The following is a 14557-nucleotide window of genomic DNA, read 5'->3' on the forward strand; positions in this document are numbered from 1 at the left end:
TGCTGGATTCTATGGAAATGGGCAAGCTAGTCCTAAAATTCACATGGAAATTCAAGGAACACAATAAACAAAATAGTCTTGAAAAAAACAAAGTTCCTAATTTCAAAACTTAATACAAATCTACAGTAAACACAGTGTGGTACTGGCATAAGAATAGAACTACAGACCAGTGATCGCCAGCCAGGCCTAAGGACCCAACCCATGCACGAATTTTGTGCATCGGGCCTCTGGTTTTTTAAATAATAGTAAAAATAAAGAGATTATTGCTGGGGTCAAGTTCTTAAATGCCCTACTAAGGAATTTGAAATTTGTTTTATAGATATAAAAGAAGCCAAAACTAGGGAGGAATGATGATGATTAAATAGGTTAGTACATGTTGAATGCTTAAAGCATTGCTTGGCATGTAATAAGAACTCCATAAATGTTCTCATTATTTTAGATCTGTGTTTTCAAAAAATCACTCAGGCTATAATATGGAAAACTTATTCAAGAGGAATGGGTAATACTGAAGGTAAGATTATTTAGGAGATTGTTTTAATCCAAGAAGTTGATGAAGCCAGAACTGTGGTAGTGGGATGGATTTGCAATACCATTTCAGGAAGGTAATTTGTTTATTGTCACACTAGGAGTTTTCTCATTGATGGGAATTTAATTCCCCCCCGTTTATTCCTGACAGAAGTGGTGCTGCAAGAAGCCAGGCATCACGGCATGAAGAGCATGTGCAGAACATCCGCCGATTTCATGAATCCCTGCAGCAGGGAGAGGCAGTCTCGCCAAGTGATGACAAACTGACCACACCTCCCTGGTCTTCCCATACTTCCATTCTGACTTCTCTGAGGTGAGGCCTTCTGCTGAGAAAAGACACAGGAAACTATAGTGGAGCACAGGTGAATGGGCAACGGCAACCTGCAATACAGCTTTTCCATCAACTACCACCACTCTGGGAGGTTTAATAGGGGCTTTCATGCACATTAGTGTCAAATTGCAGGTTTCCTCATACGTGAACCTGTCTCAGCTTGGACCTTTTATTCCTTCATGGGGCTCTGTTATTAATGCACTGTAAATACAGGAATTTTAGATTACTCACCAAACTTATAACTACCCTCATAGCTACACAGCCTCTCATCTACTTTACAATTTACAAAGCCTCATTCTGTCCACCATCTCTATCCTCACAACCACTGAATTCTTCCAGACCAGCATCTGTCTCGTAATGCTTCCCTCTTTCTTAGTTTAGTCAGCATCTGAACCAAAGAAGCACTGTAGGAATTGATGGGCCATTATACATCATCTGGATCAGCCATGAATTATCTAATAAGTGTAGTGCAGTGAAAAGGACTTTATTATTATTTTTTTAATCCTCAACCAAGGATATTTTTCCATTGATTTTTAAAAAATATTTATTGATTTCAGAAAGGAAGGGAGAGGGAGAGAGAGAGAGAGAAATATCAATGATTAGAGAGAGTCATTGCCTCCTGTATGCCCCCTACTAGGGATCGAGCCTGCAACCCGAGCATGTGCCCTTGATCGGAATCAAACCCGGAACCCTTCAGTCCGCAGGCCGACACTCTATCTACTGAGCCAAACCAGGTGGGGCCCCATGGATTTTTAGAGAGTAGAAGAGAGAGGGAAAGACAGACAGAAATACAATCTGAGAGAAACACATCAATTGGTTGCCTCCTGCACGAGCCTCAACCAGGGCCCAGGCCGGGGAAGAGCCTGTAACCGAGGTACATGCCCTTGACCAGAATTGAACCCAGGACCCTTCAGTCCCCCAGTTGACGCTCTACCCACTAAGCCAAACCAGCTAGGCCCCAGATTCTCATTTTAGATTCTCATTTTAGATTCTCAGCTGGAGACTGAGGCTATTTAAGTAAAACCATCCATAGTGTGACTATATTTATTAGGTCATTCACATAACATATTTTAGAACCCACTGAAAAAAGAGAAAAAGGAACTCTCCTTGAACCTAGAGCAGTTTCTCTTAACCTCAGCACTGTTGACATTAGGCCAGATATTTTGCTGTGGGGCATATCCCATGATATTTAGCAGCATCCCTGGACTCTGTCCACTAGACACCAGTAGCACCCCTCTCCCAGTTGTGACAATCAAAAATGTCTCCACACTTTGCCAGATGTCGTCTTGGGATCAAAATCACCAGGCTAAAAACCACGGTTCTAGAGCTTTAGTTCTCAAAATGTTGTGTCAGAATTGCATGAAAGGACTTGTTGAAACAGATTGCTGGGACCCATCCATATAATTCCTGATTCAATCGGGCCTGAGAATTTGCATTTCTTACAAGTTCTCAGGTGATGCTGGTGCTACCAGGATGACTCTCTACCAAATAGAGAGGAACAGAGATAATCTTGCATTACTTCCTTGGGCTCACAAAGCCCTAAAACAGTGTTTTCTTTGAGCAATCCTATGAGGCCTGCAGAGAAAGTAATAAACTTTTTTCACAGATGAGAAATTCTTCGCTTGATATTACTAGGTTCTGAACCCAGAACCTCTGACAAGGCCAGTTGGGTTTGCATATTTTCTAAAACTTCACCGTGTTTACATTTATTTGCATGTTCCTGCTACAGGTATTTATCCATGTGGCGTACACCCAGATATAGACACCTAAGTAAATCCACTGTGATTTGGTAGAGTCGTGGCTTCTAGTGACAGAATAAGGATCAGCTTTGTCCCCTCATTTAGCTTGGATTTGACTCTAAGACATGCAGACTGTTCCTAACAAAAGGATAGAAAGACTTTTGGTTTACTTCACAGGTATTTAATATCTATGCTGTGCCAATTGTATCAGGCACATTGAGTATACTAGAGAAATGGAGAAGTTTGAGATATTATCTTCTATTACCAGATGCTCATGGCCTAGTTAGGGAAACTAAACTAACACATACTAATAAAGCTGCATACCACTCATCCTGGACAAATTGTCTGATCCTCACATTTCTTATTTGTAAAACAGTAATTACTGATCTCATCTGGTTGGCTGAGAATTAAACAAAGTAATGTATTTGAAAGCATAAAATATTAAATCCTATGCAAATGAAGGTGGTAGTGGTTGGTGTGATTTCTCACTGGAGAATAAAAAGGGCCCATCTTTCCATGCTGATAGCGCTCTCGCAAACATGGTGAACATTCCTAAAACCCACCAGACTTTCTGTAAGTCTCTCTCTCTCTTGAAAATATATTTTAAAAAATATATTTATGGTAAGCATCACTTATTAAAATAGTGTTAACAGTATTTTTTTATATCCATTTAACATTGATTTAATTTTTTTCAAGCACTATGCTAGGTGTAATAGATACATATAAAGGAATCAGTACAGAGCTTATACTTCTTCAGAGGAAATCAATGTGAAACGAACAAGTGATGGGATTGAAGCATATAGAAAGGACTGTGGAGCACAGAGGACCCTTAAACCAATTTAGAGGGTGGTCAGGGAAGACTTGCTAGACCTTGAAGGATCAGGAATGGTTATGAGGTAGCAAAGGTCAGCGTTATCCAGAGGAAGGCCTTTTTCTGTCAGGTATAGGGCATGAGGACAGGAATGACGATCAGGAGTGTTTCCCACCAGGAAGTAAGGTTTTTGCTGTGCATCAGAAGAATTGCATAAGCCATACAGAAGAGGGAGAAAGTTGTCCCCAGTGTTGGGATTGTAGTCAGAGAAGTGAAGGTTGAGTCGTTGGTAGATTGGAGAGAAAGAGAGCCCTAGTATTAATAGACCAAATGAGAGGTATTAAGGTCCTACCTCACGCAGTAGAATGTCAGGGGAACATAAAAGATGCCTATAATTTCAGTGAAAGACCCTTTTGTCCTCTTCTCCCCTTCTTTTTTTACAGGAGGAATCTGAGTGAGCTAGATCAGATTCAGAGGTACTTCAGCCAGAAGCTCACCAAGCCTTTACTTCCCCTCAGTCCCCAGACTCAGACGATCTTGCAGTGCCAACAGAGCCATGGGGACTCTTGTGGGCCAGAAGCCAGCAGACTAGATCCTGAGAGCCAGTGCATCCTGGAGAAATCCAATAACCTGGTGTTGCAAGTCAGCTCCTTAATCACGGGTATGGCTCAGGCCCCTCTTGTTGAGAAGTTATGATCACTGGGTGGCTATTCAAAAGGCAGTTAGTTGAATGTCTATCCTCAGACAAGCTCCCATGACCAACAGAGACCAACAGTTTCATCATCTTCCTTCTGAGAGGAGAGGCATAGTAGCATGGCACAAGAACATGTGCAATGGAAAGAGCATTGGACTGAGAGGCAGGAGATCCGGGTGGGGCTTGGTGGGTTTCTAGCATGGACTTACTATTTGACTCTGAGCATATCCTTTCCCTTCTTAAGGTTTCCCCAACCAAAAAAAAGGGGGGGGGGGCAGTTGGATTAGATGAGTTCTTCAGTAGCAGTTCTTGAACTTGTGCCACTCTATTTTCAGAAAAAGTCAACTACATACATATTTAAAATTCTGATTCTAAATATAAAAAGAGCCCAGAAGTCTGCATTTTTAGGAAGCACCCCAGATGCTTTTGGATGTTAGTAATCCACCCTTTGAAAATCCCTTAAAGTGGTAGTTCTCACTTTGGCTGCATATTGGAGTTACCAAGGGAGCTTTTAAAAATCCAGATGCCCAGCCCACCAGCATGGCTCAGTGGTTGAGAGTCGACCTATAAACCTGGAGGTAATGGTTCGATTCCCATTCAGGGCACGTGACCGGGTTGTGAGCTCAATCCCCAGTAAGGGGCGTGCAGGAGGCAGCTGATCAGTAATTCTCTCTCATCATTGATGTTTCTCTCTCTCTCTTCCTCTCCCTTCCTTTCTGAAATCAATGAGAATATATTTCTTTAAAAAATCCAGATGCCCAGACTGTACCATACGTCAGTTGCATCAGTATCTCTGAGAGTGAGTCCCAGCATCAGTATTTTTCATAATTCCCCAGGTAATTCCACTGTGCAGCCCAGAGAGATCACTCCAGAAAAAGTATTTCCAAACTTGCCTGAGATAAGAATCACCTGTGGTATTTATTTTGAAATACAGATTGCTGGGTCCTACTGATTCAGAATCCAGGGTGAAGCCCTAGAAACAGGTGTGCTGTGAGGATTATTAAGAAATCATTTAGATCAGCACCTGAATGCAACTCACTTGGTGTCATTTTTGCTCAAGGAAAATACGTAAATTGTACACACGGATGGATAAGTTTCATTTTCCTTCTTTAAAGGGGAAAAAAAGCCACCAGAAATCTTATTCCTACTTTGTATTTTTAGATATCTAACCTGTTGGTAGCCAGGACCCCAGAAGTGTACTGTGTATTTGGTTTCCTCTTGCTTGGAAATAATATTCCGTCAGCTATTTATTGAGCACTAACCATGCCAGGCACTATTGTTTTACTAGGTTCCAGGAAGGTACAGTGGTGGACAAGACAGGCATTGTCTCTGCTTTCAGGCTCATTAGGGATAGAGGTGAGAGCAAATAGGGAATTTCTTTAAAGGGCTATATTAAAAGAGGAGAGAGAAAAGAACTGAAGGATTGAAGCTGGAGGGCCTTGAAGGCAAGCTTGAGAGTTTACTCTTTCTCCTGGAAGAAAATGGGGAGTTTTAAGCAAGAGGATGACAGGATGAGAATTAATTTTCACAAGGAAAGGATGAGTTTTGAAAGAGATGATAGGATCAGGGAAGCCAGGTTCTACCTCCATCGTATCTCAATACACTTTTAATGAAATAATTAGACAAGTAGGTATGGGTGAAGCTTGAGAGGGAGTTACTGAATGGTTGTTTCATTTTTGCCATATCTATGTGCCAGGTCCTTTGCTGGGCTCTGAAGTTGCAACATGAATCAGATATATATGGCCTCTGCCTTTGAGAAGCTCACAATCTGATAGGAGAAATATGTAGACAGACAATTACATAATAGCATGTTCTTATGCTTTCATGTAGAAAAAAGCTATGTAGCTATCCCTTCCAGCTGGTGCATCTGGGAGGGCTTCCTGGAGGAGATGCAGTAGAGTGAGGCCTTAAAAAATAGGCTAGTTTTTAAAAAGCAGAAAGACTGCTCTAAGACAGAAGGGTAGTTCAGGCCAAAGGGCCAGGAGCAATTACATGTGCTTCCTGGTTCCTGTTCCTCTTTGCAGCAGGGATGTCCCATTTTCATACATCTACTCACTCCCCTTTGAGACCTGAAAATTGTCAATGTATTAAGCCTAGCCAGGACCTTCTGTAGGCTGTGTGCCCCATCAGGTGCTATGAGGGAGATGTGAAACCTACTCTTGGGAGTCAAATTTGCCTCCCAGCTTCTTTCTCCTCTCAAATAATCATGTAAAAATATGACATTTGCTACACCTGTTTATTAATTTATTCCCTACCATTTCATCTTTAAAACAATTTGAGGTGACTAGCAGCTTCCATTTATTAACTGTCTATATATGTGCCACACAGTATGTGCCCATTTATCTCATCTATTCTTTATATCAAAACCTTGTGAAAAGAGTGGTGTTAATCATATTTTAAAGGTAAACAGGCTCAGAGAAAAGAGTTCGCTGTTGACCACAAAGTTGACAGAGATTTGAACTGAAGACTGACAGCTTCAAAGCCTCTGCTCTTTCCAACACACCATGCCGCCTCCATTTTCTCTGTAAACCTCCCTACCTTATCATTTGGGTGATAGGTATTTCCTTGCTTTCATTTTCCAAGTAAAATAGTTCAAATAGTTATCATCAAATAGGTAAATAAGTGGATTCTCATTTTGATTTTTAATATAGGTAATTACTGAAGTAAAAGGAAGCATGAACATGCCCACCAGGACTCCCAGCTCCCAAGAATTCCTGAGCAGGAGCAGATAGTCTCTGAAAGTGTTTCTACAGATGTAACCACAACCATAAATAGATTAGATTTTGGTCTTCTGATATTAGAATAAAGTGCTAGAAATTGTACTGTGTTGAATATAGTTTCACTGACTCTTGGGTGGATTAACTATCTTTAAGATTTGTTCAAAGTCTGATTGCAAGAATACTTCTTTTTCCTTTTGTTCTTTTTATTTCCCCCAAGAATAATTCTGAAGCTAGAGGCTAATGTGGGGAAGTTCAGTGGTCTGTGGCCCTACCTTGTAATAAGAATGACATCTGTTGCTGTTCAGATCTGCAGACCATCACCAGGAATTCTCAAGCATCTTTGAGTTCTCGCCAAGCCAGGAGTAGAAGCAGAGAAGTTACCACTCTCCCAGATCCTCAGAACACAGGAGCCATGCAAGAACAAAGCACAATTCCTGACCTGCCCGTGTCAAGAGCTCCAGATGAGGGTGCAGACTCCCCTCCTCCCCGTACTCCAGAAGAGCCTTCGAGTGGAGGAGTAATGCTCCATGAGTCCCTTGGACACACAATACCCATTACAAGGATGCAGAGCAATGAAGACACTGAGGCAGGCCCAGCCTACAGTGATGAAGACTATGAAGAAGACATCATTGAGCCCAGGACACTCAATGAGATCACCACCATAACAGACAAAACTAGCCCTTGGTCCAGTTTTGTGTCAGACTCAAGTGAGATCATTAGCCTTCATCCTGATGAGGTGCAGAGGGTAGGTCCCTCTTGTCCTTCTCCTGAGCCCTGCCTTAGAGAGGAGCTCAGGGTCAGAAGTAGCTTTCTGTCCAGTCCAGAAAGAGCTGTCAACTCCCACCTGCCTAGGCAGGGTTCTGCTAGCCAAAGTCTTGTTCCTTGTGAGGGTAAGAGCCCTAAGATCTGGGGTGGAGAGCCTGCCTCAACAGACCCTCAACTCATCCCAGGTGTGACACTCTCAAGAGCCCCAAAGAACACCACTTGCTCACCAAGGGCAGATCAGGACCAGGAGCCCAAGCCACAGGTCCAGGCTGAGGATGAAGCTGCCTCCAGTGAGCTAAGTGACTCTGCTAATAGCTTGGAGAAATTCCCTCTACACGTAGCCTCCCAGAACAAAAGGGAAAATCATAAGGGGCTACCCATCAACTGCCCTGACATCAGGCAGAAGCAGGCGACATCTGAATCAGAGGTTTCCACAAAGCAGAATCTCCTTCTGTATCCTTTGACGGTTTCCCACAAGTAGCCCAATGTAGGCATTTTGGATGCTGGTGCTTAGGCCAGCCTAGTGGGAATGAGCAGTGGCTACCACCTTCATGGGATTCACTGAGGGGCATGGGAAGATCCTTCAAAAGACTCACCTGCACTGACAAGGTGCTCCAATTCTCCCATTAACACCAGCCCTCTGAAGCACAGTGTTTTTAACTGGGTTTAGGTGTTGGGAGCACATTCATTAGCCTGTCCTGGTATATTGGGTATTTTACAGCTGACCCTAGGAAGGAGACCTTTAATCTCAGTTGAAATAGAAGTGGAGGGTGCAGATGGGAAAGAAGAGTACTAACACTGAGCATTTACTTTGTGCCAGGCACTAGACATACATTTTTTACTCAGTCATCTCAAGTCTTTAAGGTAGGTATTATTTCTGTTTTGCATGTAAGAAAACTGAGGCTCAGAGTTGTAGTGATTTGCCTAATTTTTTTTTTTTAAGGCAAGGGATGGAGCCAAGAGGAGGGAAGTAGACATAGTTGAAATGGCAGTGTTGATGGGGAGAGGGGGCACCTTCTTTCTCCTTTGAAACGCAGTTGGACACATTACGGAGAAAGGAAACCACTTAAGACCATCAACAGCCCTCACATGTGCAGTCTAACCGGTTGGCTTTAATGGCTGGAGGCTGAGTACTAACAGCCAACTTTCTGGTGGAGTTCTTTCCTGGACTCCCTTATTGCGGCTTCTGACACTGCTGCCTTTACAGTGCTCAGAATTTATGGTCAGTGGAGGAGCAGTCACAGGTCCTAATTCAGACCTTCCCTCAACTGTTCTTTAAAAATAACGAGTATTGCCCGGCCCTGTGCTGTGTACTGAGAACAGAGATTTTAATCAGACTTTACCTCAAGCAGTTCCCATTATGAAGTAATGATGATAACAGTAAACAAACCATGACCATTAGTGTTCTAAGTGTTGTGATGAGTCATGGACTATATGCTGGGGAACAAGAGGAGGAAGCTGCCATAACTGCTTAAAGGTATCCCAGTAAGAGACATTAGAGCTGGACCTCAGATGAATAGGCATTCTGTAAACAGAGATGAGAAAGTGGATTGTGTGTGCAGGGCATAGCCAGGTGAGAGAGCCTGGCTTCTGGGCAGCAGCAGTTTACTGTGGCTAGAGCCCACGTGTAAACACACGGTGAGAGGTGAGGTAGGACTGGATCTTCAAGGGCCATGTATGCCTGGCTAAGGTGCTTAGACTATCCTGCAAGCAATTTAAACTTCAGTTTCCTTATCTTTAAAATGGAGATAATAGACCTTTTCTTGGAGAGGTTGTAAAATTAAAATAATGATGTAAACTACCTAGTACAGTGCCTGGTACATAAATAGGGTTCAGTAAATGTTAACTGGGAAGAGTATGATATGGTCAGATTTACATATTAGGAAAGTCACCCAGTTCCCTGTAAAGAGAGGATTAGATCAGAGGAGACCAGAAGAAAGTTTGACCAAAAGCATAGACTGCTTTATTTTTTTTAATATATTTTTCTTTTAATTTCAGAGAGAGAAGGGAGTGGGGGAGAGAGAGAGAAACATCAATGATGTTGAAAAGGAGGGGGATAGATTTGAGAGGATTAGTTAGATAAAGAAGGACAAAGGATGACAAAGAGAAAAACAACGTATAACTATCTATGACTTGGATATTTCTATCACAAGTTACTAGGTAATGGTGTCATTTATTGTATAGGGAACCGCACATAGAGATAAACAGATTCTGGTAAAGAGCAGATTTCCATTTTGGACCTGTGCCTGTAAAACATTTAGGCCTGGAGTTCAGGACGAGATCAGATAGAAAGGTAGGTTGTGGAAGTAGATTAGGGCAGCAGGGAGAGCATGGAAAGGGAGAACCACACAAGACAGAGCCCTGAGGATCAATATGTAAACGGTTGGCAGAACAGATACCCACAGAGAAGAGCTGGTCAGAGCTGGAGCAGCAGGAGAGGCGGTGTGGGAGCAGTTTCAGGAATTAGTTGTCAACACTGACACTTAAGACAGGCCCAGTAGATTATGGACTGACCTGTGTTCACTGGCTTTAGCATTAAAGAGGACAGTGCAAAATGGAGAAAGCAAAGCAGTTTTCAGTGGGTGAGGGAACCGGTGGTAAGGACAGTGAGAAAAAGCAACTTTTTCCCATTAATCAGGGCGATGAGAATAGCTGGCATCAAATGCTTGCTATGTATCAGGCACCATTCTCAGCACTTTGCATGTATAAACTCTTAATTCTTAAAACAAAAGGTACTATTAGTATATCCATTTTATTGATGAAGAAACAGGCATAAAAGTGAACTTTCCTGAAGTCATCATCTAATAATTGACAGAAGTTACTGTTGGAGCAGGACCCTTAGGCAGGAGGTGGTGGGCGGAGAGGGGGACTTCCCGTGTTTCAGACACACCTCTGAGACCTCACAGCAAAGCCATTCCTCCCCCACAGCATCAGCTGACTATCCAGCAGAGTCCCCAGAAGCCAGAGCAGCAACAGCATCGGCCCTGCCTCACCAGGGCCTCTGAAGAAGAGTCAGGGACTTGAACCAAAGCAGGAAATGCTGCATTTCATTCATTTGGTGGATATTTATTGAACACGAACTGTGTCCCAGGTGCTATGTCAGGTGACCAGAATGTGGCTGTGAAAGAGATCATCTATGCCCTCTTGGAGTTCAAAGTCTTGCATGGGAGAACGATGATAAGCCAATTTGAATCAGAACCATACTTAGCTTATTGAGCAGAAACAAAAAATTAAACATCAGAATGGCCCCATCCCTCCTCCCAAACTGAAAAAGTGCCTTGAACAAATGTTCTCATCACAGTGCTGGATATCTGCAGGGTGTACAAAGGAGAAGCACAAGATCCAGTGTCTGCCCCCAAGGGCTTACATCCAGACTGCGCGGACCAGCTGTGCCCACTTAGGCAGAACCCTCATTTCTGGGTATAAGCAGAAAAGAACCAGGGGGACCCTCCTTTTTTACTAGGCATCTCCCTCCGATCTAAGACACTGCCCCTTGGAGCCACCTTGTCTGAAGGCCTCATGTAGTGCTCTAGGGAAGTAGTGAGGTCACTGATGGAAACTATGCCATCTTTGCCTTTGAGAAGTTTGGGGGGATTTTGAGAAAAACACATTGAGATTCATATCGCACTAAAGCATCAAGCATTATCCTGTGTTGCAAACTCTGCTGTAGAAGGAGTGATCACTGTGGGCTAAGATCAGGAGAAAGCTTCCCAGAGGAGGTGGGATTTAAACTGACCCATGAAGAAAGCATAGACCAGGGGTGGGCAAACTTTTTGACTCAAGGGCCACAATGGGTTCTTAAACTGGACCGGAGGGCCGGAACAAAAGCATGGATGGAGTGTTTGTGTGAACTAATATAAATTCAAAGTAAACATCATTACACAAAAGGGTACGGCCTTTTTTTTTTTTTAGTTTTATTCATTTCAAACGGGCCGGATTCGGCCCGTGGGCCATAGTTTGCCCACGGCTGGCATAGACTATGATTTGTTAGGAGTAGGGAGGGCGTTCCAGAGAGAGGGAACCATGAGCAAAGGATTCATGGGCAGGAATAGGTTCAGGGGTGGGCGTGGGGGTGGGAGGGATGAAAGGATCACTGAGACCAGTGACTTTGCTGGTCTGGCAGGTGGGAGGATTTCTAGGTATATGTGTCCCTTAACTACCATGATAGCCCAGAGCCCATTGTGGTGCCCAACTTTTTTTTGCCTCCCCAGCAGTTGGAGGCCTCCCTGCGAATGCTCTCATTCTCTACAGCTTTGCCACCACCAGCCACAACAGATCAGGTAAGAGAACTTTCTCTCCTGTAGAGTCATCATCTCGTCCATGAAAGTGTACACCGGGGGTCCTCAAACTTTTTAAACGGGGCCAGTTCACTGTCCCTCAGACCGTTGGAGGGCCGGACTATAGTTTTAAAAAAAACTATGAACAAATTCCTAGGCACACTGCACCTATCTTATTTTGAAGTAAAAAAACAAAACGGGAACAAATACAATATTTGTATTTGCATGTGGCCCGTGGGCCGTAGTTTGAGGACCCCTGGTGTACACAATGCAGAGCTACCTTGGGCCGGCTTCCTGAAAAGGCAGGTGGTGGGGTCACTCTCCAAGCTTGTACTGAGCATATTCTGCGGGCCCAACATTGAGCAAGGAGCTCAGGAAAAGTGAAGAGCAAAAGTGTTAAGCACAGGGCATCATCAGCTAAGACAGCGGTTCGCAACCTGTGGGTTGCAACCCCTTTGGCGGTCGAAGGACCCTTTCATAGGGGTCGCCTAAGACCATCGGAAAACACTTATACAGTTACATATTGTTTTTGTGATTAATCACTATGCTTTAATTATGTTCCTTTTGTAACAATGAAAATAAATCCTGCATATCAGATATTTATATTACGATTAAAACAGTAGCAAAATTACAGTTATGAAGTAGCAATGAAAATAATTTTATGGTTGGGGGTCACCACAACATGAGGAACTGTATTAAAGGGTCGCGGCATTAGGAAGGTTGAGAACCGCTGAGCTAAGATGATGTAGAAGAAACAGTGCAAAAGCATAAAAGCAGGACTCAGCTAAGAAATGCATACCTAATGCTGTGGGAGCTCCGCTGAGCCACGGTGGGTGTGAGCAGAGGAAGCCTGCTGCAGGAGGTGCAACCTTAGGAGACACAACAGATGAGTAAGGCCTGGATGAAGAGAATACCAGTGGCATAGCTATTTGTTTATGGAACACCGCATAACTGTTCATCACTCAGCTGAGTTAGGTGGTTGGAACACTCGTGCAAATCCCAGCTCTTGTCTTTTCCCCCTTGGCACAGCACTTGACCTTCCTTGAGGGTGGCAAGAAAAATAACTACTTTTCTAATCATTCAATATATACTTATCATCAGGCATTGTGCTGGGTGCTGAGTATACAATAGTAAATAAGACAAATTCCAAGTCTTCATGGACCACAAAGAGTAAACGAAAAAATAAAATATTTACAGATTGTGGTGAGTACTGGGTACTCTGATTAAAAACAGGGTCTCTGAAGAGTCTGCATTTCAGCTGAAAGATGACCAATGTGGTGCTTGCCTGGTACCAGGCACAGTTCCAAGCACTTTATATTAACTGACATATTTCAGCAACGTAAGGAGGGGACATATTTTTTCCTTACTTTAAGGTGAGGAAATTGAGGTACACAGAGATTAAATAATTTGCCTTACACAGGTAGTAAGTGGTAGAGCCTGAACTGGAAACCAGTGAGTTTGATTTCAAAATCGGTATTCCTAACTACTTAATGTACTATACTGAGAAGGAGCCGTGTAAGCAGCTTGGAGAGAGTATACCAGGCAGAGAACACAACAAATGCGAAGGCCCTCAGGCTGAAAGAGCTTGGCCTGATCTAGGAACTGACTCGGAGCTGGTGGCACTGGAACGTAGAGACTGACATAATGAGTCGAAGGGCCAGATCATGAAGGACATGTAAATCATGGAAAGGACTTTTGATTTTATTCTAAAGGCAGGGCTGTCCATCTAAGTGTGTTAAGCAGAAGAGTGAGAGCTAATTCAATTGTACAGGATTCATCCAAGGTGCTGAGTGGAGAATGGGTTGTCTTTCAGATTTGGCAGCACGATGGTCATTGGTGGCCTTGAAAGAGTAATTGCAGTGATGTTGTGGAGAAAGGTGCCGTGAGGTACAGCTGCCCGCCGGGCACTATTCTCAATCATGGGGTAAACTAGGCACAAAGCACCTGCCTCATGAACTTTAAAAAAAAAACAATTTCAGAGAATAATACATGCACTATGGGCAAAACATATTAGCTTGTTTATTAATTATAATTACTAACCCCTATTTAATGCTTACTATGCACTAAACATTAAGTATTTTACATATATAAACTCTTTCTTCCAATGATGCAATGAGGTGGGTACTATTATTATTCCCATTTAAAAAAATGAGAAAACTGAGGCTCAGAGCTTCCCATGCCAACCTACTAGGTATTATTATTTCTATTTTATAGAGATGCATAAAGATTCAGTCACTTGCTCAGGGTCTCCCAACTAGTAAGTCGCTCTAAATGTATGACTCCAAACTCTATGCTTTTCATTACACCACTTTAAAATTGTGACACTTGTCTTATGGTGTATTTTTCTAGCCAATTTGCCTTCTTTTAAGTAGACTTTATTTTGAAATTAACATTTAAACTTTTTTTTATGCTTTCCCAGAGCCTACTTTTTTTTTTCATTTTACCTACTTTTTATTAATTTGGTGCCATTTGTCTTCTCATTATTTTAACAATCTCCCGTGGGAAAATAGGGACACTTCCTGAAAGAAATAAAAGTAGAGTCATCTTGCTCCACTTTTATTTTTTTTAATTTTAATTTTTGTTTTTATTTTTTATTTTATTATTATTAGTTAAGGTATTACAAATGTGTCCTCATCCCCCCTATTAACCCCCAACCTCCCCCACACACACACACTCATGCCACCCTCCCCCTCTT

The 14557-nt window shown here is 42.7% G+C and overlaps 1 protein-coding gene across 4 annotated transcripts in view; it reads left to right on the forward strand.

Annotated features, from left to right (window-relative positions):
- C2CD3 (C2 calcium-dependent domain containing 3) overlaps nt 1–14557 on the forward strand; it is a 107381-nt gene that overhangs the window by 78241 nt on the left and 14583 nt on the right. Inside the window, exons 29-32 of one of the 4 annotated variants that reach the window (XR_001512185.1) lie at nt 677–838; nt 3850–4067; nt 7126–8449; nt 10514–11319. Coding sequence is in view for 3 of the 4 variants with exons in the window: in XM_006777931.2 (XP_006777994.1) it covers nt 677–838; nt 3850–4067; nt 7126–8038; nt 11754–11865 (1405 nt within the window). In the remaining variant the exon portion in view is untranslated. Of the gene's footprint in view, nt 1–676; nt 888–3849; nt 4068–7125; nt 8450–10513; nt 11320–11753; nt 11866–14557 lie in introns of those variants that run through there. The other 3 variants (XM_006777931.2, XM_015557494.1, XM_015557495.1) reach the window with 3 other exon arrangements.

This window comes from Myotis davidii, unplaced genomic scaffold, assembly GCF_000327345.1.
Source record: "Myotis davidii unplaced genomic scaffold, ASM32734v1 scaffold169, whole genome shotgun sequence".
NCBI classification, from domain to species: domain Eukaryota; kingdom Metazoa; phylum Chordata; class Mammalia; order Chiroptera; family Vespertilionidae; genus Myotis; species Myotis davidii.